The following is a 27086-nucleotide window of genomic DNA, read 5'->3' as shown; positions in this document are numbered from 1 at the left end:
ATGGACGCCCTGGATCCGTCTCCTCTGAGGCACTTTGTGGTGGCTAAGCGATCGATCACCTCCATCTTTGACCAGCTGCTCGACTTTGTGAAGGATGGCTCCGCCTTCGTGGACGGTGAGACACTAACACGCCGCAGGTGGTCGTTTCTCAGGTGTTCAACGAGAGGACGAAGAGAAATCCACATAGAACGGCGGTTTATCTAATGTGGACTTACTCCGTCATGGTCTGAGTTTAAAGTTTAAATATGTATAATAATCTCGGTAGTCTGAAACTCTTTGGCTCTAAATGATGAAAGGATTCAGGCTCAGACCAGCAGATGGCGCTGAGTTTGTGTAAAGGTCATCAGAGGTCACTGTGATTTAAAGGTTAACTTCTCCTGTGAAGCCATGCTGTTGTGATGGATGTGGTCTGTGGTTTAGCATGGTCCTGCTGACAGAGATGTTGTCTGGATGGGAGCAGATGTTGCTCTAAAAGCTCTCTCTACTTTCCAGCATTGATAGTTCCTTTCCAGATGTTAGAGCTGCCCACGCCATAGGCACTAATGCAACCCCATACCATCAGAGATGCAGGCTTTAGAGCTGAGCCAGGAGAACAAGCTGGATGCTCCCTCTCCTCTTTAGTCCACAGGACACGGCGTCTGTGGTTTCCTCTGACCACACTGTTTTTGTTTTGTTTCCTCTGAGAGTGTTTTCCCTGTTTGCTCAGATTTATTTATTTTTGTGGTTTTATTTTGAGATTTGATATCAGAGACATGGTGGGAGAAGTTGGGGAGCTGATGAGTTTGTTTATAATTTAACCACTGCTAACTGCTAGCTTGTCTGGTGTTGTGATGTCAGAGGCGTGGCGAGGGGCTGACCTCGGCCAGGTGGCGGTGGAGGAGCAGAGCCTGGAGATGCAGAGCTGTGAGACCAAACTGTGGACCATCAGAGACGTTCTGCTGCGGAGACACATGAAGGTCGCCTTCTTTGGCAGGTACGTTATGACACCACGCCCCCTTAAAGTACCAAAACCTTCAGCCGGTCTGGGGTCCGACTCACTACAGGAGGCAGCCTCCAGTGGAAACCAGAGGGTTTTGGGTTGTTTCCTGTTGGCCTCATTTCTCAGACTTAGAGTTAGGGGACAGTTAAGATGAAAAATTAACATTTAATCCTCAGGTTGCACAGATACAGCACCATATCAGTCGATCAGTATTTATCTGAGATTATTGATTCTATCTTAAAGTTATCTTTGATTTGGTAAAACACTAAACTCTGTTCGTTGTTCTTAAGCTGACAAAATGAATCTCCTTCCCTGGAGTACTGCCTCTTTCAGTGATTGAGAAGAATGTAAATAAAGGACCACGGGGGGATGAATTAGCACCAGAATAAATTATGATTATCCAAACGGTTCCTGTGGAGGACCACTGGCCCCAACATCAAGGTCCAAGCTCCTCAAAAGGCCCCAAGATATCTTCATATTAGGACAATAATAGTACAGTAGATCCCTATAGACAGACTGAAACAATGAATTGGTGGATTACTGTGTGGTAAAATGGATCAATAAATCTAAATGTCTGATTAGAGCCAGAGGAGTAAATATGCCACCAGTAGTGAGCATCTATTTCCATATTCTCTCAGTTCCACCTGGACTAGAGACATGCTCAGATCTTAGGATGGAACGAGTTTATGATGCTCCTCTAAGAGGTGATGAAGGACTGGTGGATATTTGGGGATCTAGATTTACTACTGGGTTGGTGGGTTTGTCCTGGGGTTCTCTGGATTAGGGACCGGAACAGAGAAGATTCATCATACCTGGTTTTCTCTCCGTGATTGCTTTCAGTAGCACGAGGAAGGGCCTTATGGTGGCTTTGGCAAATGTTTTATAAGCTTTGATGACATCATCTTCAAAGGCTGAGGATGGAATGTTTTATAAGCTTTGATGACATCATCTTCAAAGGCTGAGGATGGAATGTTTTATAAGCTTTGATGACATCATCTTCAAAGGCTGAGGATGGAATGTTTTATAAGCTTAGATGACATCATCTTCAAAGGCTGAGGATGGAATGTTTCATAAGCTTTGATAACATCCTCTTCAAAGGCAGATGATGGAATGTTTCATAAGCTTTGATAACATCTTCTTCAAAGGCTGAGGATGGAATGTTTCATAAGCTTTGATGACATCATCTTCAAAGGTAGAGGATGGAATGTTTTATAAGCTTATATGACATCATCTTCAAAGGTAGAGGATGGAATGTTTTATAAGCTTAGATGACATCATCTTCAAAGGTAGAGGATGGAATGTTTTATAAGATGTGATGACATCATCTTCAAAGGTAGAGGATGGAATGTTTTATAAGCTTATATGACATCATCTTCAAAGGTAGAGGATGGAATGTTTTATAAGCTTATATGACATCATCTTCAAAGGTAGAGGATGGAATGTTTTATAAGATGTGATGACATCATCTTCAAAGGTAGAGGATGGAATGTTGGTGAAGCAGGAAATGTTGGAGCCTCTTTTCTCCATTAGGCCATAGTTGTCAACTTTTGAAAAAGTGGGCAGAACCTGCAAAGAGCGAGGGTCCTGGACAGTTACAACCATTTTTCCTAAAGTTGCCAACAAAGACCAGTCAACGTAAGGGAAAGACTGTGAGTATCTCTTTGTTCTCATAGTGACGGATGAAGATGAAGTATGCTGAATTATTTTATAGCTATTTTGTTTTGGTTTCTAGAAGTTCTCCATATTAGGAGAGTTTGAGTTCTGATGCTCTTCTAAAAGCTGATGGACTGCTTTCTGAGGATGTAGACATACCGTTTGGGTCTGTCCTGTCATTCTGTGAAAAGAGATGTATCAGAGTAATTAGTTCTCTCACTATGGCTGGTTGAAGCTGATTGGGGAGGGGCCTCATGTTGATCCTAGTCACTAAAACTGTCCCTTTTTGTTTTCCCAGTCCTAAAAACCTTTAATTCTTAGCGATGAATGCTAAACAGGCCTGAATTTCAGACATCCCTTGCCTTATGGTGTTTTCATGTGTACATGGCTGTGGGTTACTGACAGCAGCAGAACGTGTAGAGCTGATCTGAGATCTGATTGGACGAGGAACTGTCCCTGCAGATTACCTTTATCTCCGGCACACAAATTGCTGCAGCTTCCTGTTTGAAACACTTTACATCAGCCAGCCACATGTGATGAAATATTTCAACCACTGATGATGTCATCACACAGAGACATGACAAAAACAAAACCATTTCAGACACGACTCCAGCCGGCATGGCCGTCTAAGAATGAAAACATGTAGCAACGACAGCTCATGTTACATCAGACTGATACTACAGGCATGCTCAGAAAGAAACAAAGAGATAAATGAAAATAAAGTTTGGTGTCTTTTGACCAGAATAAACATACATATGAACATTATGGTAAATATTGCTGGGCTAGTGACCAATTTAATATTATAATCATTATTAGGATCAATATTATTATCATTATGTTATCAATACTATAATAATAATAATAGTAATAATAATAATGAGCAACAACTTTGTTTTTTTTTTTTAAATTGTCATTATTATATTTTACACTTCAATAAATTGTTACTCTTAGACTGTTAGTGACCAAAAAAGGCACCATACAAATACCAATAAGAATACTTTATTATTTTTAAAAATCAACCTTTTTCCCATTTTCAAATCAAAATCAGCACTGATCATTATTATCAAACATATGTTTCTTTTAAATTAACCCTTTTTTTGACAGTTTAAGTGCAAAAAAATCCTTATACTGAAATCTTAAAAATAAAAATAAACTTTTTCATATACTACATGCAAATTAGGTTTCCTTGAAGGGAATTATCACAGCCTTGAATATGGTAATAATTTGCAGCAACTGTGATTTTTATGCTTTTTATTATTTTAAAATTGTAAAAAATTGTTATAATAGTGGCTCTAATAATAATAATAATAATAATAATAATAATAATAATAATAATAATAAACCTCTTGGTAAAGTGTCTTTAGATGAGGATGGATATGGATTGCTGCTAAACAAAGGTTAATTGTTGGTTGAGTATATGGTGTATATAGACTATACACACTATATATAGTGAATAACAATGCTCATTCAGCTCATCACAGCCCTATGGTGTAATCACTATCTAGTTCTTTATGTTTGCTGTCTCTGTGAGGGCTAGGGATGTGCACAGTTAGCCAATTTAATGACTAAGATTGATGCCTGATTTCTGGCCACAGAGTCAAGTGATGCTAAATAATCCAAATAATAATAATACAGCTGAGATCAGCTGAACTCACACAAGCCCTCATCAGCTGAGTGCCAGCTGATCTGCTCTAAGCACACTATTGGCTATTACACTCATGATGTCATATCTAGTCTGGCTTCTCCTGGTTGACCCTCTTCATGCCACTTTTGCAGCCCCCCTCCACCCTTATCTGCTCCTCTTTATCCTGCTTCATCAGTGTTATCTGCTCCTCTTTATCCTGCTTCATCAGTGTTATCTGCTCCTCTTTATCCTGCTTCATCAGTGTTATCTGCTCCTCTTTATCCTGCTTCATCAGTGTTATCTGTTGGCGCTGATGCCTTCCCTGGTTGGGGGTTTCTGCTCCTTCTCTCCCTCAGGCTTCCTTGTAGGCACAGGAAAGGCAGGAACATTTGCTGCTTCAGCCTCAAGGCTCATAGAAGGGCAGGGGGATAATACTGACAATGATGATGATGATGATGATGATGACGATGATGGCTTTTAACCAGGACGAGTAACGGGAAGAGCACGGTGATCAACGCCATGCTCAGGGACCGCGTCCTGCCCAGCGGCATTGGCCACACCACCAACTGTTTCCTGAGGGTGGAGGGGACGGACGGGGACGAAGCCTACCTGACCACCGAGTCGTCCAACGAGAGGAAGAGCGTGAAGGTACGCATCATATATAACACATCTGACTGTCTGTCCACCAATCAGCAGACTCCCTGATAACCCTGCCCCTTTGACTCCTCTTCCTCCCTCTTCCTCCTCAGACCGTGAACCAGCTGGCCCACGCCCTCCACATGGACCCGACCCTGGACTCAGGCAGTCTGGTGAAGGTCTTCTGGCCCAAGAGTCGCTGTGCTCTGCTGAGAGACGACCTGGTGCTCATGGACAGGTAGCACACCACTCCTCATCATCACAGTCATTTCCCATCATGCATCAGCACTGCTGCCAAAGTCAGATTGTTGTGCATCCATCCATCATTCATCTACACATCCATTCATCCAACATTCATCCAACCATTCAACATCCATTTATCCATCCATCCACCCATCCAACCATTATCGTCATATATCCATCCATCACTCCAACATCCATCCAACATTCTAACATCAATCGATCCAACCATTCACCATCCATCCAACATTCTAACATCCATCAATCCAACCATTCACCATCCATCAAACATTCTAACATCCATCAATCCAACCATTCACCATCCATCCAACAATCTAACATCAATCAATCCAACCATTCACCATCCATCCGACATTCTAACATCCATCAATCCAACCATTCACCATCCATCCAACATTCTTACATCCATCAATCCAACCATTCACCATCCATCCAACAATCTAACATCAATCAATCCAACCATTCACCATCCATCCGACATTCTAACATCCATCAATCCAACCATTCACCATCCATCCAACATTCTAACATCCATCAATCCAACCATTCACCATCCATCCAACATTCTAACATCCATCAATCCAACCATTCACCATCCATCCAACATTCTAACATCCATCAATCCAACCATTCACTGTCCATCCAACATTCTAACATCCATCAATCCAACCATTCACTGTCCATCCAACATTCTAACATCCATCAATCCAACCATTCACCATCCCACCAACATTCTAACATCCATCAATCCAACCATTCACCGTCCATCCATTGTCCATCTACACATCTACACATCCATCCATCCATCCATCCATCCATGCATCCATCCATCCATGCATCCATCCATCCATCCATCCATCCATCATCCATCCATCCATCCATCCATCATTCATCCATCCATCCATCATCTATGCATCCATCCATCCATCTATCCATCCATCCATTATTCATCCATCCGTCCATCCATCTATGCATCCATCCATCCATCATCCATCCATCCATCCATCCATCCATCATCCATCCATCCATCCATGCATCCATCACTCCAACATCCATCCATCCATTCATCATCCTTCCATGCATCCATCCATCCATCCATCCATCCAACGTTCATCCACCTATCCATCCATCCATCATTCATCCATCCGTCCATCCATCGATGCATCCATCCATCATTCATCTATGCATCCATCCATCCATCCATCATGCATCCATCCATCCATCTATCCATCCATCCATTATTCATCCATCCGTCCATCCATCTATGCATCCATCCATCCATCATCCATCCATCCATCGATCCATCACTCCAACATCCATCCATCCATCCATCATCCATCCATCACTCCAACATCCATCCATCCATCCATCATCCATCATCCATCCATCCATCCATCCATCCATCATCCATCCATGCATCCATCATCCATCCATCCATCCATCCATCACTCCAACATCCATCCATCCATTCATCATCCATCCATGCATCCATCCATCCATCATCCATCCATCACTCCAACATCCAACCATCCATCCATCCATCCAACGTTCATCCATCTATCCATCATTCATCCATCCGTCCATCCATCATCCATCCATCCATCCATCCATCATTCATCCATCTGTCCATCATCTATGCATCAATCCATCCATCCATCCATCCATCCATCACTCCAACATCCATCCATCCATCATCCATCGAACCATCCATCCATCCATCCATTCATCACTCCAACATCCATCCATCCATCCATCCATCCATCCATCACTCCAACATCCATCCATCCATCCATCCATCCATCATCCATCCATCCATCCATCCATCCATCACTCCAACATCCATCCATCCATCCATCCATCATCCATCCATCCATCCATCCAACCATCCATCCATCCATTACTCCAACATCCATCCATCCATCCATCCATCTATGCATCCATCTATGCATCCATCCATCCATCCATCCATCACTCCATCATCCATCCATCCATCCATCCATCCATCATCCATCATCACTCCAACATCCATCCATCCATCCATCCATCCATCCATCCATCCATCTATGCATCCATCTATCATCCATCCATCCATCCATCACTCCATCATCCATCCATCCATCCATCCATCCATCCATCATCCATCCATCACTCCAACATCCATCCATCCATCCATCCATCCATCCATCCATCTATGCATCCATCCATCCATCCATCCATCCATCCATCCATCCATCCATCCATCCATCAGTGTTTTGGAGTCCTGGGTTCCTGTATAGTTAAAGGTGTAGAGGTTTGAAGTTGGTTCCAGATTGCCATGGTATGCAGTCTTCAGTGTTTGTAGTTATTTTGCGGATCTTTGTGCACGGCAGCAGGTCTGAAAATGTCTGGATGTGAACCTTTCTGAAACTGACTGGCTGATTTGTTCTCTGGCCCAGATTTCCTCCGGTGTAATGAAACTTACTGAAGCCACTGATTGTGTTTGTGCACTAAAGAATATTTGTTTCTGTGTGATATTCCCTTTCAACAACAGCTTACTGTTTCATTTATGCGTTGTGACATGCTTAGATCATTGTCTGACCTTTGACCTCCTGCAGCCCGGGCACAGACGTCACGCTGGAGTTAGACAGCTGGATCGATAAGTTCTGTCTGGACGCAGACGTCTTCGTCCTGGTGGGAAACGCAGAGTCGACACTGATGAACACGGTGAGAGAACTGATCCTGATATGCAGTTTAAAAATCATATTTATTAAAGATCATATTTAATATTCACCCACCAGGGAGGTTTCCCTCCTTTTCTGTCAGAAGGTCCATGCTGTTAGATGACAGTCTGGCACATTCATCTGCTTTGAAAGGATAGAACTCCACATAATGAGGGAGAAAAGCTGTTAAAAGTGCCCTGGTTTGCTCTGTGAGCTACTGAGAAAGCATTCTGGAGATCACTCACAGCATGAACCTGGAAGGACTCTTTTAGCAGTTTTTCTCCAGAAAAGAAAGGAAGAGGAGGGAGATTAGGCAGTGGGGAGAAGAGGAGGTTAGAGGAGATGATGGGAGGTGAACAGATGAAACCAAAACAGTGGTTTACTGTTGAATAAATCCACCTCGTCTTCACTGAGGAGACTCCTAGATTCAGCAAAAGAAGAAGGCAACAGCAGTTTCTGATGCTGTTTGTCTCTACTCATCATCTTTTATTATGTTTTGATAGAGCACCCCCTAGTGGCAGAAATCACATATATTTCAGGAGTCTTTAAGGTCGATAATAAAATACATTTTCCACTTCCTCTGTCTGCAGGAGAAACTGTTCTTCCATAAAGTCAGCGAGAGAATCTCCAAACCCAACATCTTCGTCCTCCATAATAGATGGGACGCCTCAGTCAGTGAGCCAGAGTTTGTTGAGGAGGTGTGTGTTAATGTGTGTGTGGCTGCATGAAAGTCTATGGTACTTCCTGAAAGCTCTTCACAATAAAAGTCTCCACATCTCTATGTTTTGACTGAAGAGTCCTGCAGGAAGCCTCTGATGGTGCTGTTTGGTAGTTCTATGTGTTTTCATCGTTTTTTAACTATTTGTTGTTATTTTGTCAAAGAAAGATACTGAGTGACTAAGGCCAGTACCTCTAGTGTTAACATTTAGACTTAAAAATATGGAGAATATTTTTAAATGATGTCAAACTGTATATTTTAGCCATTTTAATGAAAATATAAGCATTAAATTAGTTAAATGTAAAATAAAAAAATTTTATCAGTACATTTTTTTTATCATTAGTGTCATAGTTAAACTGCTTTCCCTACCCAATTTTGCCACTATCATTGGCAACTTTTCATCAATTTTTGCTCAATTTGGACCCCTTTTGCCACTTTTTAACCACTTTTGCCTTTTTACACCAATGTTGCCTGATTTTAACCAGTTTTCATCACTTTTTTACCACAAATTTGAACACATTTTAACACATTGTTAGCACTTTTTTGTCGTTTTTTTGCCCATTGTTGCTTCTGTTGACCCATTATTAACACTATTAGCCCCCTTCTTTTACCACATTTGCCACCCGTTTTTGCCCATTTTGACCACATTTCTGCCCATTTTTACCCATTTTGACCACATTTCTGCCCATTTTGACCACATTTCTGCCCATTGTGACCACATTTCTGCCCATTTTGACCACATTTCTGCCCATTTTTGCCCATTTTGACCACATTTCTGCCCATTTTTGCCTATTTTTTCTGTCTCAGCTAACCAATTTTTGCCAGTTTCAACCACTTTTTTCCACTTTTGAGTCCCATTTCAACAAATTTGCCATCTGTTTTTGCCACTCTAACCCATTATAGCCATTCTGGTCTTATTTTAGCCACTTCTAATTAATTTTTTGCTACTTTTAAAATACCGTTTCACCACCTTTTCCACCAATTTTGGCCATTTCTAACCCATCTTAAGAACTTTCAATCCATTTTAATTCTTTTTTTAAGAAAATGGGTTAACATTTTTAAGAGGCCTATATGCTAAGGCACAAGTGAATAAGAAAAGATATTTGGGACATTTGTAGCATTGATTAGAGTGGTTATTATTCAGGTTAAATGTATGGATATCACAGCTTAACTTAAACATGAGCCCAAAGTTTGAATGGGTCCCAGAAAGCTCCCCCTTAAGAGCGGCTTGCACATGACTATTCTTGAATGTTCATGGCTATGTTCAGCCGCCTTCAGGTCCAGTGGGGGTCCCCGGTCTCTGGCACCTTTATTTTGGGGGTCGCGGACTGAAAAGGTTGAGAACCAGACCAATATGAAACTATTTAAGTATTTATGTATGCTTTTATTTTGATAGAATAGGTAGTTTTGGCACCTGGAGAGGTGTGCAAAGAAGGTCTAGTAAAACAGGAGGAGCAGGCACCAGGCAAGGCGAATATTTTCAACTAAAGTACCTCTGAGGATGTTTTACCCTTTTATTAAACCACTAAAAGGATAAAACATCCAAGGGGTCCATGCCTTTTTGAGGCATGTTTAAGGTCAGGACCAGGTCTCTAGAGAAACACGAGAACGCCTCTCTGTTTTAACAAAAGAGTTGTTGAATAAAGACGCATGAAATCTAATTTTACTTGGACACCATCTTTTTTGTCCGTTCATTTTAAAGCATCATTTGGCAGACAAACACCTGTCAGCTGCCTCTAGACTAACTTTACTTTCACCATGGCAACAGACACATGTCCTCTGATTGGCTGGTTTCTGTTCTGCTGAGGAAACACAGAGAGTAAAATGCCAAAGGTTATTATTTAAAATCCTAAAATATTCTTTTGGAGACTTTTAGAAACAGGACTTAAATCTGAGCATGGATGTTGAGGCTTTGTTTGATGAGTAATACGATAAACCTGCTCCCTCTGCTGGCAAGGTGAGGAAGCAGCACCTGGACCGCTGTGTGAGCTTCCTGGCAGAGGAGCTGAAGGTGGTGAGTCTGGAGGAGGCTCCGGGGAGGATCTTCTTCGTCTCAGCTAAAGAGGTCCTGAGCTCCAGGATGCACCGAGCACAGGGCATGCCTGAGACAGGTGAGACAGGTGAGGGCCAGCACCAGCAGCAGGCGTCCTGATGTGTGTGAGTGGGTGAACTGGTTCAGCTCTGACCCAGTGTAGGCCATGTTTACATGACGATCCCAGTGGTGCTCTGTTTGTTAACACGATAACGGCGTTTATGGCATCTGAAAACAGATTGCCTGTCCCAGAATCCCCATGATTACCTGGCAGATTTACCTCTTTTACTTGAATATGTCCCATTAAACGTAGTGTTTATGTAAAGGCAGGATCTGTCATCATAGTGTTGGACTGTCGGACCCTGTCCGGCTCCTCCTGAGACATTCTCAGACCTTCCCAGGGATCTACAGAACCACATTCCCTCCAGCGTGCTGCCGGCGTATCTTAGTCTTCTGTAAGTCGGTCACACATGGAAACCTCCAGAGGCAGACGCTCCAATCTGACGTCCAACCGCCTCACCTCTTAACCTTCGATATCCCAGCAGCTCTGCTCTGACTCGCTCTGATGTCTGAGCTCTTCATCCTTCTAATCTCTCAGACCTGCAGACCGAACCCTGGTAGTCTGCTCAGATCTGGGATCTCTGTATTGACTGTAGGAGAGGATCAGAACAGAGATGGACAGTTGAATCTAAAGAATCATCTATCTCTTTAAAACCTGCTGAGGATGAAGCATCCCTTCAGCTGGTGTCAGGACAAATCTGACCCTCCATCAGGACCAGGATGTGAGGTACCTGGGCCCCGTTCCTGAGGCAGTTACTCAAGTCCAGTGTGGAGGGAGCAGTAAACCACGGTGTCTAGCAGCCTCACAGTCCTGTTCCAAAATCCTGCTGCACTCCAGTGTTTGACAAACACTGGGACGTGGGACTCCACCTGGCCTGATCCAGCTCGCTGCATACTGGGTGCCCTGGTCCCAGTGGGCTGGTCTAGGCCGTGACTGCATGAATCATGGAGAGATAACTGGGGTCAGGATACCTGGAGAGCCTGGACGATGGCCAGGAGGCCCGAGCAGTCCAGGGCCAAGGTGCACCAAGGTGACCAAACCAGTTCTGGGTCTACCATGTCATCTTCTCCTAGTGGATTTACCCTGAGGACCTGCATGGGGGGCAGCCAGGAGTCATCCTGATCAGATACCTGGACCAGCTCAGCTGGCTCCTTTCATTGACCCTCATTGACGAGCGTACGGCAGAAATTTGGGTGTACGCTCATTTCCAGGACAGGAGCAAACTCACATTTAAGAGTCTTTTCTATATTTCCCATCATCCTTTTCTGTTTTAAAGACATTAAAAAAAGATAAACTTAGGCTGTTTGGGAGCCAAGAGACCAGCTCTCATTACTGAACTGGGACAAATGATCTGGATCTGTAGTCAGAGCCTTTTCAGGCTGAAAACAGAGTCGAGCGCTGCCATGTAGTAGATATCAGCTGATCTCACAGTCAGCTGATACACTCTACACTCACTATCGGCTCATCACACCCATGCTGCTATAATCACACAGCTCCAGCCTGGCTTCTCTTTGCTGCTCCCTCTGAAAGCCATTTTTACAACCCTCCTCCACCCCAGCTCCTCCTTCATCCAGTTTCTGACTTCATCACTGCCATCCTGCTGTCACTGATCTGGATGCCCAGAAAGAGGAAGTACGGCGGTCGTGTTGACATATCAGCTCTGAATCTGAGGATGTCAAAAAGTGTAAACATCGTCTCACCCTGACTTTATCTGGAGATTTTACCAGCAGTCTGGCAGGAAAATATCCAGGTAAAATCGGGGTTATAATCCGACCACTCACACGTGAAACTGTGGTGAAATTTGTACATAAAAAAGAAAACAGGAACGTAAACAGCTTCAACTGACCATGTCATCCTGCAGGTGGCGCCCTGGCTGAAGGTTTCCATGAGCGACTGCGAGAGTTCCAGATGTTTGAGAGGACCTTTGAGGTAGAAACTGACCAGCTGCTCCACGGTGTTTTAATTCCTCCGACTCAGCAGAATGTGAGCATTAATGACCTTTGACCCCGCAGGAGTTCATCTCGCAGTCCGCCGTGAAGACCAAGTTTGAGCAGCACACGGTGAGGGCGTGGCAGATCACCGAGGCAATTAAAGCCGTGATGGACGCCATCAACATCTCCTCCGCAGACAGGAAGTCAGGAAACACCATCCTTCATTAAAACTCATTCTGAAAGACTAATTTCCCAGAATGCCCCGGTGTTTTTAACCCCGTCCTTTGACCTGTGACAGGATCTGCTGCCTGGAGGAGCGGGAGGATCAGAGGGACCGGCTGGAGTTCGTCCGAGGTCAGATTACCCGACTGACCGACAGCGTCAGAGAGCGGATCAAGGCCATGACTGAAGACGCCGCTGCCAAGGTGACGAGATCAGAAAGACCCAAGCTTTTATCACACACAGGTCATGGTGGTTATATTTTAGCATGTTAACAGTTTATCACACACACGTGTACAGTTTATCACACACATGTTTACAGTTTATCACACACACGTTTACAGTTTATCACACACACGTTTACAGTTTATCACACACACGTTTACAGTTTATCACACAGGTTTACAGTTTATCACACACACGTTTACAGTTTATCACACACACGTTTACAGTTTATCACACACACGTTTACAGTTTATCACACACACGTTTACAGTTTATCACACACACGTTTACAGTTTATCACACACACGTTTACAGTTTATCACACACGTTTACAGTTTATCACACACGTTTACAGTTTATCACACACACGTTTACAGTTTATCACACACACGTTTACAGTTTATCACACACACGTTTACAGTTTATCACACACGTTTACAGTTTATCACACACACGTTTACAGTTTATCACACACGTTTACAGTCTATCACACAGGTTTACAGTTTATCACACACACGTTTACAGTTTATCACACACACGTTTACAGTTTATCACACACGTTTACAGTTTATCACACACGTTTACAGTTTATCACACACGTTTACAGTTTATCACACACGTTTACAGTTTATCACACACACGTTTACAGTTTATCACACACACGTTTACAGTTTATCACACACATGTTTACAGTCTATCACACAGGTTTACAGTTTATCACACACACGTTTACAGTTTATCACACACGTTTACAGTTTATCACACACGTTTACAGTTTATCACACACGTTTACAGTTTATCACACACGTTTACAGTTTATCACACACATGTTTACAGTCTATCACACAGGTTTACAGTTTATCACACACGTTTACAGTTTATCACACACACGTTTACAGTTTATCACACACGTTTACAGTTTATCACACACATGTTTACAGTTTATCACACACACGTTTACAGTTTATCACACACACGTTTACAGTTTATCACACACACGTTTACAGTTTATCACATACGTTTACAGTTTATCACACACACGTTTACAGTTTATCACACACACGTGTACAGTTTATCACACACATGTTTACAGTTTATCACACACACGTGTACAGTTTATCACACACACATTTACAGTTTATCACACACATGTTTACAGTTTATCACACACATGTTTACAGTTTACCACACACATGTTTACAGTTTATCACACACACGTTTACAGTTTATCACACACACGTTTACAGTTTATCACACACACGTTTACAGTTTATCACACACACGTTTACAGTTTATCACACACATGTTTACAGTTTATCACACACACGTTTACAGTTTATCACACACATGTTTACAGTTTATCACACACACGTTTACAGTTTATCACACACGTTTACAGTTTATCACACACATGTTTACAGTTTATCACACACGTTTACAGTTTATCACACACGTTTACAGTTTATCACACACATGTTTACAGTTTATCACACACATGTTTACAGTTTATCACACACGTTTACAGTTTATCACACACGTTTACAGTTTATCACACACACGTTTACAGTTTATCACACAAGTATACAGTTTATCACACAGACGTTTACAGTTTATCACACACATGTTTACAGTTTATCACACATGTTTACAGTTTATCACACATGTTTACAGTTTATCACACACACGTTTACAGTTTATCACACACACGTTTACAGTTTATCACACACATGTTTACAGTTTATCACACATGTTTACAGTTTATCACACACACGTTTACAGTTTATCACACACATGTTTACAGTTTATCACACATGTTTACAGTTTATCAAACACGTTTACAGTTTATCACACACACATTTACAGTTTATCACACACATTTACAGTTTATCACACACGTTTACAGTTTATCACACATGTTTACAGTTTATCACACACTTTTACAGTTTATCACACACACGTTTACAGTTTATCACACATGTTTACAGTTTATCACACACGTTTACGGTTTGTCACACACATGTTTACAGTTTATCACACAGGTTTACAGTTTATCACACACACGTTTACAGTTTATCACACACGTTTACAGTTTATCACACACATGTTTACAGTTTATCACACACACGTTTACAGTTTATCACACACGTTTACAGTTTATCACACACATGTTTACAGTTTATCACACACATGTTTACAGTTTATCACACATGTTTACAGTTTATCACACACGTTTACAGTTTATCACACACGTTTACAGTTTATCACACACATGTTTACAGTTTATCACACACATGTTTACAGTTAATCACACATGTTTACAGTTTATCACACATGTTTACAGTTTATCACACACGTTTACAGTTTATCACACACGTTTACAGTTTATCACACACATGTTTACAGTTTATCACACACGTTTACAGTTTATCACACACATGTTTACAGTTTATCACACACACGTTTACAGTTTATCACACATGTTTACAGTTTATCACACACATGTTTACAGTTTATCACACACATGTTCACAGTTTATCACACACACTTTAACAGTTTATCACACACATGTTTACAGTTTATCACACACACGTGTACAGTTTATCACACACATGTTTACAGTTTATCACACACACGTTTACAGTTTATCACACACACTTTAACAGTTTATCACACACGTGTACAGTTTATCACATACGTTTACGGTTTATCAAACACACGTTATAGTTTATCTCACACATGTTTACAGTTTATCACACACACGTGTACAGTTTATCACACACATGTTTACAGTTTATCACACACACGTTTACAGTTTATCACACACACTTTAACAGTTTATCACACACGTGTACAGTTTATCACATACGTTTACGGTTTATCAAACACACGTTATAGTTTATCTCACACACGTTTACAGTTTATCACACACACTTTAACAGTTTATCACACACGTGTACAGTTTATCACAAACGTTTACAGTTTATCACACACGTTTACAGTTTATTACATACGTTTACGGTTTATCAAACACACGTTATAGTTTATCTCACACATGTTTACAGTTTATCACACATGTTTACAGTTTATCACACATATGTTTACAGTTTATCACACATGTTTACAGTTAATCACACACATGTTTACAGTTAATCACACACACGTTTACAGTTTATCACACACATGTTTACATTTAATCACACACATGTTTACAGTTTATCACACACATGTTTACAGTTTATTACACACATGTTTACGATTTATCACACACATGTTTACAGTTTATCACACACATGTTTACGATCTATCACACACACGTTTACAGTTTATCACACACATGTTTACGGTTTATCACACACATATGTAAGAATTCATGATTGAAACAGGTTCTAAAGCCACATACAGAGATATGTTAGAGGCTTCAATCAGAGAAACTTTTAATATGTTTACATACAGTTAAGTCAGATCTGGGTCAGAGCTTCATTAGTCCTATAACTGGACTACTGTCCCAGTACACAAACACGAGGGGCACAGCTGGTTTGACTGTTAGGGTAAGGTTTGGCATCAAATATTAGCTAAAACTACTCATTCTAGTCTGGACCGCTTTGTCATCAAACACTCATGAATACTCAAAGCAGAGCAGGCATCAGGGACAACAGATGAGGCTGAATAAAGGAGGAGCTGGGGTGGAGGTGGGACACAAAAGCAGCTCGGCCAGCCTGAACTAATAATACAGGATCACTGCGTGGCTAAGAGTAAACAAAGGAGCACATAAATAGATAGATATTAGGATGGAAGGAGTCTGAGTTCTGGTGAAGGACTGTCTGTCCTGTAGTTCTCTGGATTTGGTACCACAAGAGAGATGATTCAGAATATCTGGTTCACTTACTGTAACTGATTTTAGCAAATGGGGTAGGGTCTCACACTGGTCTTTGCCTCTGGGCCTCAAAATGGATAAAAACAGGTGAGGCCCATCCACAATGGCTGAGGATGGAATGTTTTATAAGATTATATGACGTCTTCAAAGGCAGAGGATGGAATGTCTTATAAGATTTTAAGATAGCTTCAAAGGTTGAGGACGGAATGTTTTATAAGATTTAATGACATCATCTTCAAAGGCAGAGGATGGAATGTTTTATTAGACTGATGACATCATCTTCAAAGGCAGAAGACAGAATATTTTATTAGCTTGGTGACATCATCTACAAAGGCAGAGGATGGAATGTTTTATAAGATTTTAAGATATCTTCAAAGGCCGAGGACGGAATGTTTTATAAGATTTAATGACATCATCTTCAAAGGCAGAGGATGGAATGTTTTATAAGTTTGATGACATCATCTTCAAAGGCAGAAGACAGAATGTTTTATTAGCTTGATGAAATCATCTACAAAGGCAGAGGATGGAATGTTTTATTAGCTTGATGACATCATCTACAAAGGCGGAGGATGGAATGTTTTATTAGCTTGATGACATCATCTACAAAGGCGGAGGATGGAATGTTTTATTAGCTTGATGACATCATCTACAAAGGCGGAGGATGGAATGTTTTATAAGATTTCATGACATCATCTACAAAGGCAGAGGATGGAATTTTTTATAAGATTTTATTACATCATCTTCAAAGGCAGAGGACAGAATGTTTTATTAGCTTGATGACATCATCTACAAAGGCAGAGGATGGAATGTTTTATTAGCTTGATGACATCATCTACAAAGGCGGAGGATGGAATGTTTTATAAGATTTTAAGATATCTTCAAAGGTCGAGGACGGAATGGTTTATAAGATTTAATGACATCATCTACAAAGGCAGAGGATGGAATGTTTTATTAGATTGATGACATCATTTTCAAAGGCAGAAGACAGAATGTTTTATTAGCTTGATGACATCATCTACAAAGGCAGAGGATGGAATGTTTTATTAGCTTGATGACATCATCTACAAAGGCGGAGGATGGAATGTTTTATTAGCTTGATGACATCATCTACAAAGGCGGAGGATGGAATGTTTTATAAGATTTTATGACACCTTCAAAGGCAGAGGACGGAATGTTTTATAAGATTTAATGACATCATTTTCAAAGGCAGAGGATGGAATGTTTTATTAGACTGATGACATCATCTTCACAGGCAGAAGACAGAATGTTTTATTAGCTTGGTGACATCATCTACAAAGGCAGAGGATGGAATGTTTTATAAGAGTTTAAGATATCTTCAAAGGCCGAGGACGGGATGTTTTATAAGATTTAATGACATCATCTTCAAAGGCAGAGGATGGAATTTTTTATTAGATTGATGACATCATCTTCAAAGGCAGAAGACAGAATGTTTTATTAGCTTGATGACATCATCTACAAAGGCAGAGGGTGGAATGTTTTATTAGCTTGATGACATCATCTTCAAAGGCAGAGGATGGAATGTTTTATAAGATTTTATGACACCTTCAAAGGCAGAGGATGGAATGTTTTATAAGATTTTAAGATATCTTCAAAGGTCGAGGACAGAATGTTTTATTAGCTTGATGACATCATCTTCAAAGGCAGAGGACAGAATGTTTTATTAGCTTGATGACATCATCTACAAAGGCAGAGGATGGAATGTTTTATAAGATTTTATTACATCATCTTCAAAGGCAGAGGACAGAATGTTTTATTAGCTTGATGACATCATCTACAAAGGCAGAGGATGGAATGTTTTATAAGATTTTATTACATCATCTTCAAAGGCAGAGGACAGAATGTTTTATTAGCTTGATGACATCATCTACAAAGGTAGTGGATTTCCAGTGACCCCTCACCCCTCCTAACAGAGTTACAGGGGCTAGTGCTAAAATCTTCTCTAACAAAATTAGACCCGTCAAATTCCTGATAGGTCATCAGTAGTCATCAATATTAGTCATTTATAGAACACTCTCAGAAAACTCAGTATGGAGTATGCCTCTGGAAAAATCCTCCATTCAACAAGAATCAGGACATGAACCCAAAAAACACAGGAGCAGGACTGAGTGGCGGGGCAGGGGGACCTGGGACGCAGCCAAAGGGTCCTCAGATATTTAAATAAAGTCTGTAAGTAAACAGACTTATTGTCCAGTCGTTACAGTAGCCTGATGTCTGTTTCAGGTTGCGACGGCTTTGTTGGACCAGATCCGGAGTCTGCCTGTTGTTGTGGACGAGTTCAGAGCTGATTTTAACCCGACTCAAGAAACTCTGCAGCTTTACAAAACAGTAAGTAGAGCAGCACAAACACTGTAAGTGATAGCCGAGCTCAGAGAGCAGAGGGAGACCGTTAGAGATCAGATAGAGGAGGGAACCAGGCTGACTTCACTGTTCTTCTGAACCACACACACATTTACCCGGTTAAGCTGCTTTACTCACAATCCAGTTTACGGCCAGGGTGCGTTTGATTCACACAACCTTACAGTAACCACAGTGGACATCTTAGCCCTGAGCTCTGTCTCTAAGGCAGGTGAGTTTGTCCCTAAGAGCTCAAAGTGCCCAAGACCAACCACTGACATCCCCACAAATACACCATCCCCACTGTGGAGCACAGTGGTGGCAGCATCATGCTGTGGGGAGGCTTCTCAGCAGCATCATGCTGTGGGGATGCTGCTTCTCAGCAGCCAGCCCTGGAAGGCTTGTAAAGGTAGAAGGCACTGTAGGTAATTCTGAAGGAGAGAGGCCTGATAACTGAAGGCTATACATCCCATAATACCCTCCTGATGTAATGCTCTTGAATATGAAGATAGAACCCAATCATTCAGAGGGGCAGTGATGGTGTAGTGAGGAAGAAGATAGCCTGATGATGATGATGTTGTTCTGGTTCTACAGAAGCTGATGCAGCACGTGGAGGAGAGGATGGTGGGCGGCCTCTCTCATCGTTGCTCCGTCAACATCCACAAAGACATCAGAGCGGCTCAGAGCGACATGACCAGTAAGCTGTCCCTCTTTGGTCCCATTACCTGTCCCAGCCAGGTGGATGTGATGTCATATCCTGTCTCTTCTCTCAGATAGCGTCCGTCCTCTGCTGTCTCCATCACTCCAGGAGCAGCTCTCTCCTCCCTCCGCCTCCTTCGAGCTGACCTATGACCTTGGCGTCTCTGCGCTCTGTGCCGATTTCCAAGAAAACATCGAGTTCCAGTTCAGTCTGGGCTGGACCGCTCTGGTCACACGCTTCATCGGAGTCGCCAACGCTAAGAGAGCTCTAAGTGGCTCTGAGCGCCGCGTGCAGGTGATAATGTCACAGTGGAGGCTTTCTGATGTGACCTCATCACTATCATCTTCACCTGTATCGTTTCTCTCTACAGGAGACGTCTTTTAAAGACGAGATGGTCATCTCCATAGCAACAGGACTGGTCTCAGTTACTTCAAGGGCGTCCATGTCGGTGCTGGTGGTCGGGGGAGTGGTACGTCCTCAAGGATCACAGCCAAGCTACTGATCCACTGATCCACTAAACCTGACTCAATGGTTGCGCCACCTGGCGCAATGTCTCAGGTTTGTCTCATGTGTTCCAGGTATGGCGTGCTGTGGGCTGGCGTGTCATCGCCCTCTCTCTCTCTCTGTACGGTCTGCTCTACCTGTATGAGAAACTCACCTGGACGAACGCCACTAGAGAGCGCACTCTGAAGCAGCAGTTTGTGGAGCATGCTGCCCAGCGCCTTAAAGCTGTCATTCCCGTCAGCAGCTCCGCCTGCAGCCAACAGGTGTACAAGTAAGGCCACGCCCCCTGACACACCTTCAGTCAAAATCCCGTTTCAGTGGCCCTCTGAAACTCCTCTCCCCTTATATTGGTTTATGAACGGTGTAATAGTTGGGTCATTCATATTGTTGGTGAGACGTCACAGGGGCGTTAATATCACGCCACTACCTGGCGGTCTGAGTAAGGCTAATGGCTGATCTAACTCACCCGTTGTGTTTGTGTTTGAGGGAGCTGGCGTCCACGTTCAGCCGTCTGACGCAGAAGGTCGACATGAGCGAGGCCGAGCTGGAGGGAAACATCCGACAGCTGAGCTTCAGGATCCAGAGACTGGAGACCATCCAGAGGAGGTCCAAGGCCTTCAGGTGAGAGCCCAGGTCCACCTGGGGGGATAAAGTCAGACGGTCAGTTCTCCGGTCTTTATGCTAATTCAGGCTAAAAGTACTCAAAGACTCTCCGCCGTCATCCTGCTCTTCACCAGATTTTCTCCAAGTGTTGTTTTAGCCTCAGAGTTTATCTCATAAACCGGTCTCATGCTCAGTTAGCCTACCAGTATAAACCAGCTTACACTAAAGTGGGTTAAAAATGTTCTTTACAGTCTTTATGCTAAGCTAGGCTAGGCTAAGGGGTACTTCCAGTCTCTGAACGTCTGTGCTCTGCTTGCCTACTATTTCCTGTATGCTCCCAGTGCTAAGCTGAGCAGGATAAAGATATTTTCAGTCTTCTTATCTTTACCCTCTACTTGGATAAGCTCTTCTATCATCAAGTCTTTGTGCTATGCTAGGCTAACAGTATTTAGCCCCTTCCTCTGCAACTGCCTCCTTAAATACTTGTGCTTGGCAAGGCCACATTTCCCATGCTTTAGGAGTTTTGAAAAGCTAGGCCAAGGTTCGTAACCAGCTAAAATCCTCAGCACTGAACAAGGTTAGAAAGCTCATTCCTAGTCTTTGTCCTAAGTGAGGCTAATAGTACTCCACTGCTTTCAGTATTTGCACCTAGCTAGGCTAAAAGCTCCTCTCTGTGTTTAGGCTTACCTGATGCTTCTGTCTAAAAGTGTTGCTGTTTAGTTTAGTTTTCCCTGTGGAGCCGCAGATTCTCTCTGGGTACACCACAGTCCAAAACCACTCACTAGGTTCGTGGATGACTCTAAATTGCCCATAGATGTGAGTCCAAGCATCTCAGCTAGTTTGCCTCTATATGTCAGTCCAGTCCAGGGTGGAACCAGTGAAATTTGAGATTTACCTCTGCCCACATGACCCCAGACGAGATTAGTGATGTATGTAACGAACTAAAACATTGGTTCCCAACCTGGGGTCCAGGCACCCCTTGGGGGGGTGCCAAAGATGTCGGGGGGGGGGGGGGGGGCGCTGTGGTTGTCAAAATTAGATGTACAAATTTATTTTTTAATTGAATCATGACTAGCAACATAATGTATTTACGCAACCTTACATATTTTTTAAATGAAGAGAATCTGTTAATTTTTAAGCCAAAAAGTCAACATTTTTAGGGGGAAAATTAGATTCTAAAGTTGTTTATTTACAAGAAAAAAACCTCAGAATTTCAGAGTTTGAAGCGTAGGATATTTACAGGAAAAACGTGCAATTTACGATTTTATAAAGTCTTGAATTTTGACAATAAAAACTCAAAAAAGTCAAACTTTTAAAATCCTTCTTTACAGTAGTGTTAGGCCAAAACTTTACAAGAAACCAAACTGAAAATAGTGGTTGGATTTTTTTTTCTTTTAAGATTTATTTTTGGCCTTTCTGCCTTGATTTGATATGACAGTGGATAGAGTCGGAAACAGGGAGGGACACGTGGGGGGTGGTGCCACGGGCCTGATTCGAACCCGGGTCGCCTGCGTACATGGCGCACGCCTTAACCACTCGACTACCGGCGCGCCCCGTGGTTGGATTAACTTTATAATCTCAAAAACACTACGTTTTGGTTCGCTTACATTCACAACTTTTAAAGTAAAATGTGTCAGCTTTTTTCTTGCAAATTACTGACTTTTTAAACTTGAGAATTTACAGATTTTTCTTAAAATAAACAAATCCTCTTTGTTGGTGTTTTCAGGAGTGGCCAGAATAAACTCATAATAATGGATAGTTTTTACATTAATTCTGGCAAGAACAAGTGTATGCGGGCCTATTATGTTCTGATTTTGTTGATGAAAACAGTTAAAACTGATCTGAATTCTAAGTGGGTCCTGGGGGGCTTGGCTTTTCTCAGACCCAAGTAGGGGGGGCCCTAAGAAAAAAGTCTGGGAACCACTGGCCTGAAAGACCACTACCTCCAGTCCTTGGTCTTAGATTGGAGAGCTATTTCCCCAGGTTTTGTGCTGAAGAAGTCCAGTATGCCTCCTTGCTTTCAGTCTTCATGCTCCACTAGGACATCAGCAGCAGGACGTCCCTTTTATCAGGATTCACGCAGAAAAATGTTTAGATTTCTTCATCCTTCATTGATCGATAGAGAAAGATTCTCAGAGTTCTTTGGTACGGTCACTGAGCCAACAACAGAGCGGTTCCTCTCTCCTTTCTAATAGATCTTAGAGGTTCTTCTTGAAGGGATTCAGAGGTTGTTTCAGGACGTCCTGGAGGTTCTTAATAAAGTTCCTGGGATCCTTTAAAGCCTTCCAGGATCTTTTAAGGAGCTGCTGAACTCATGGAATGGAAGAAGCATCCCGATTCTAAATCCAATAACATTTTTACTGAACTGAGCACGTTCAGGTCCAGGACTCTCTGAACCACGTTATAGTTTTACCTCCATCCTGCTCTATTCTGTCTCATCTGCTTCATTTTAACCCTTAGAGGGTGTTCAGGTCATCAAATGTTTCTTTTTGCTTTTTTTAATCACTATTTTGACTGTTTTAATGCTAATCATTTTAATTTTGTAGGGTACTTTTTTAAAATATAATTTTTAAATATTAATATCAGAACCTGTAACAGGTCAATAATAATCTCTGTAGACTTTTGTACCCACTCAGCCTGTTGGTGACCAAAAAATGTCCCATGAAACCATTAAAACCACAACGTTTGATCCTCCAAACGTCCCAGTAAAAACACGCATCTGTGATATTAGACTTTTTATTATTTATTATTTATTATTATTATTTCAATTACTATTAGTAGTATTTTTATTATTATTATTATTATTATTATTGTTTTATTATTATTATTGTTTTATTATTATTATTATTATTATTATTATTTATAATATTATTATCGTATTATTTTATTATTATTATTAATATTAATATTATTATTATTAATAATAATATTATTATCATATTATTTTATTATTATTATTAATATTATTATTATTATTATTATTGTTTTATTATTATTATTATTATTATTATTATTATTATTTATAATATTATTATCGTATTATTTTATTATTATTATTATTATTAATATTATTATTATTAATAATAATAATAATATTATCATATTATTTTATTATTATTATTATTATTATTATTATTATTATTCAGGGCCATAATAATCTCCTTCAAGGAAATTGAATTTGCATATAGTATATGAAAAAAGCTTCTTTTTGTGTTTTTCATATTTTAGAAACCAGGGTGTTTTGTAGTTAATCTGGCATCTAAACAGTTAAATAAAAAAATCAATATTTATATTCAGGTCTTATCTTGATTTAAGAAAAACAAAAAAAGGGTTTTTTTTAATGTAAAATTGTTTTTATTGCTCTTTGTATGGCGTCCATTTCTGGTCATAAAATGTTTATTAAAGTCTGAAATTGAAAAAGATAGTAATTCATTCAAATCAAAGTTGTTGCTCATTATTCATATTATTCAAGGCTGTGATGATTCCTTTCAAGGAAAAACTTTTTTATATGTAGTATATAAAAATGTGTTTTTAACGTTATAAAACTCAGGCATTTAAACTTATTCAACAGGTTAAATTTCTTTTTAAAAAATCAATATTTGATATCTGTGATCAGGTCTGTCCTTAAAAATAATAATAGGGCATTTAGACATTTTTCTGACCATATTTAAAGCGATCTAAAGCCCAGTCCAGTTAGGATGTTTCCTCTGTGATCTGGTCTCACACGTTTAAACGTCTCTGTGTTTTCAGGAACAGAGCTACAGAGCTGGAGACTCAGCTGGAGGCCTTCTCTGTTCAGTACCTGCGATGATGCCTGGACTGTGGCGCCCCCTGCTGGTGGAGCCCGCCGTCACACCCCTCTGAAGATTTTAAACTGTGGCTGATTCTCACAGAAAGACCAGAGCAGAGAGGCTGATGCCACGTCTCTAACTGGAGATTAAACCGCCCCGTTGTTCTTAATGATCCATCAATAGATAATCAATAATCCATTCAGTTCCTGAAAAACGAAGGAGAGCAGACAGGAAGAATAGACGGACTCTGTTTCAGGTCCAGTCTCAGAAGGATCTCCACTAAATGTGAATCCATTGTTCTGGTTGAAACCTCTGTCTTCACTCAGAAACACCAACTATAAATCTTGTCTGTTTCAGTCCTGTGCTGTGATTGGTTGATGACTTAAAGGTTAGATTCCTAACCTCAGCCTGACCTGGCCCACTACCCAGACCAGGGTAAGGCCAGGATCCCAGTGGTGGTCAGAGACCTCCGGACAGACAGCTGATGTAAAAACAGCTGCTAGCAGAGCCGACCCTCCGCTCAGACCCGGTCCACCAGAGTTAGCTCAGCGCTAATGCTCAGCTAAAAACCACCAGAGTTAGCTCAGCGCTAATGCTCAGCTAAAAACCACCAGAGTTAGCTCAGCGCTAATGCTCAGCTAAAAACCACCAGAGTTAGCTCAGCGCTAATGCTCAGCTAAAAACCACCAGAGTTAGCTCAGCGCTAATGCTCAGCTAAAAACCACCAGAGTTAGCTCAGCGCTAATGCTCAGCTAAAAACCACCAGCGTTAGCTCAGCGCTAATGCTCAGCTAAAAACCACCAGAGTTAGCTCAGCGCTAACGCTCAGCTAAAAACCACCAGAGTTAGCTCAGCGCTAATGCTCAGCTAAAAACCACCAGAGTTAGCTCAGCGCTAATGCTCAGCTAAAACCACCAGAGTAAGCTCAGCGCTAAGCTCAGCTTAAAACCACCAGAGTTAGCTCAGCGCTAATGCTCAGCTAAAAACCACCAGAGTTAGCTCAGCGCTAATGCTCAGCTAAAAACCACCAGAGTTAGCTCAGCGCTAATGCTCAGCTAAAAACCACCAGAGTTAGCTCAGCGCTAATGCTCAGCTAAAACCACCAGAGTTAGCTCAGCGCTAATGCTCAGCTAAAAACCACCAGAGTTAGCTCAGCGCTAATGCTCAGCTAAAAACCACCAGAGTAAGCTCAACGCTAATGCTCAGCTAAAAACCACCAGAGTTAGCTCAGCGCTAATGCTCAGCTAAAACCACCAGAGTTAGCTCAGCGCTAATACTCAGCTAAAAACCACCAGAGTAAGCTCAGCGCTAATGCTCAGCTAAAAACCACCAGAGTTAGCTCAGCGCTAATGCTCAGCTAAAACCACCAGAGTTAGCTCAGCGCTAATGCTCAGCTAAAAACCACCAGAGTTAGCTCAGCGCTAATGCTCAGCTAAAAACCACCAGAGTTAGCTCAGCGCTAATGCTCAGCTAAAAACCACCAGAGTTAGCTCAGCGCTAATGCTCAGCTAAAAACTTCATGCAGTTCATTTCCTGATTATCATATCACTGTCTTCTTTAAATGTACATTTTATCGGCATATTGAGGGAGAAAAGCTGTTAAAAAGTGGCTCTCATTGGAGGGTTTTCAGCATGAGCGGCCTGCTCAAGGTCCCGCCACAGCATCTCAGTCAGATCTCAGTCCAGACTTTGACTAGACCACTCCAGAACCTTCATCTAGTCTTTAGTCCATCCAGAGGTGGACTTGCTGGTGTGTCTGGGATCATGGTCCTGCTCCAGAACCTAAGTGGTCTTGATCTTGAGGTCATGAACTGATGGTCGGACATTCTCCTTCAGGATTTTCTGCTAGAGAGCAGAATTCATGGTTCTACTGGTCCAGGTCCTGGTCCAGACCGTCACACTACCACCACCATCTCTCCAGGTATCCTCCCGGCTGACCCCTCCATGACACACCCGGCCACCCCCGAGACCTGGTCCAATCCATCAGGTCCCAGACATCGTGTAAAGCAGGGGTTCGTAGAAGCACTGCTGCAGCACAGAGGTCATTGAGGTCAGAGGTCATTAATGAAGCAGACTGAGTCAGGCTCTCTGGCTTCTTCAGAGCTGAAGGCTGGTGTGTGAACCACTGCAGTAAGACCAGACTTCTCCTGAGAGAACCCTGCTAGCTAGACCAGGGCGCTGTGTGGAACCAGGCGGACGCCATTCTCCGTGATGAAAGTGAAC

General features: G+C 41.7%; 1 protein-coding gene across 1 annotated transcript; it reads left to right on the top strand.

Annotated features, from left to right (window-relative positions):
• LOC121519925 (mitofusin-1-like) lies at window positions 1-26567 on the top strand. Its single transcript, XM_041803040.1, has 17 exons — window positions 1-115; window positions 838-973; window positions 4742-4904; window positions 5006-5130; window positions 7748-7856; window positions 8443-8550; window positions 10528-10690; window positions 12525-12592; window positions 12676-12797; window positions 12893-13019; window positions 19154-19258; window positions 19862-19964; window positions 20041-20261; window positions 20338-20436; window positions 20546-20742; window positions 20958-21092; window positions 24825-26567. Exons 1-17 carry the CDS (start codon window positions 1-3, stop codon window positions 24883-24885), a joined length of 2157 nt encoding a protein of 718 aa, XP_041658974.1. The 3' UTR covers window positions 24886-26567.
• Window positions 26568-27086: the final 519 nt, after the last annotated feature.

This window comes from Cheilinus undulatus, linkage group 13 (genome assembly GCF_018320785.1).
Source record: "Cheilinus undulatus linkage group 13, ASM1832078v1, whole genome shotgun sequence".
Taxonomy (NCBI): domain Eukaryota; kingdom Metazoa; phylum Chordata; class Actinopteri; order Labriformes; family Labridae; genus Cheilinus; species Cheilinus undulatus.
Note: the sequence above shows the minus strand (reverse complement) of the source record. Positions and strands in the feature narration are given on the sequence as shown.

Excerpts from the sequence above, each read along its gene's own strand:
- LOC121519925 (XM_041803040.1), top strand. The coding sequence starts at position 1 with ATGGACGCCCTGGATCCGTCTCCTCTGAGGCACTTTGTGGTGGCTAAG. Across the intron at positions 7,857-8,442 it reads AGTCGACACTGATGAACACG|GAGAAACTGTTCTTCCATAA; the intron begins GTGAGAGAACTG and ends CTCTGTCTGCAG. Across the intron at positions 20,743-20,957 it reads TGCAGCCAACAGGTGTACAA|GGAGCTGGCGTCCACGTTCA; the intron begins GTAAGGCCACGC and ends TTTGTGTTTGAG.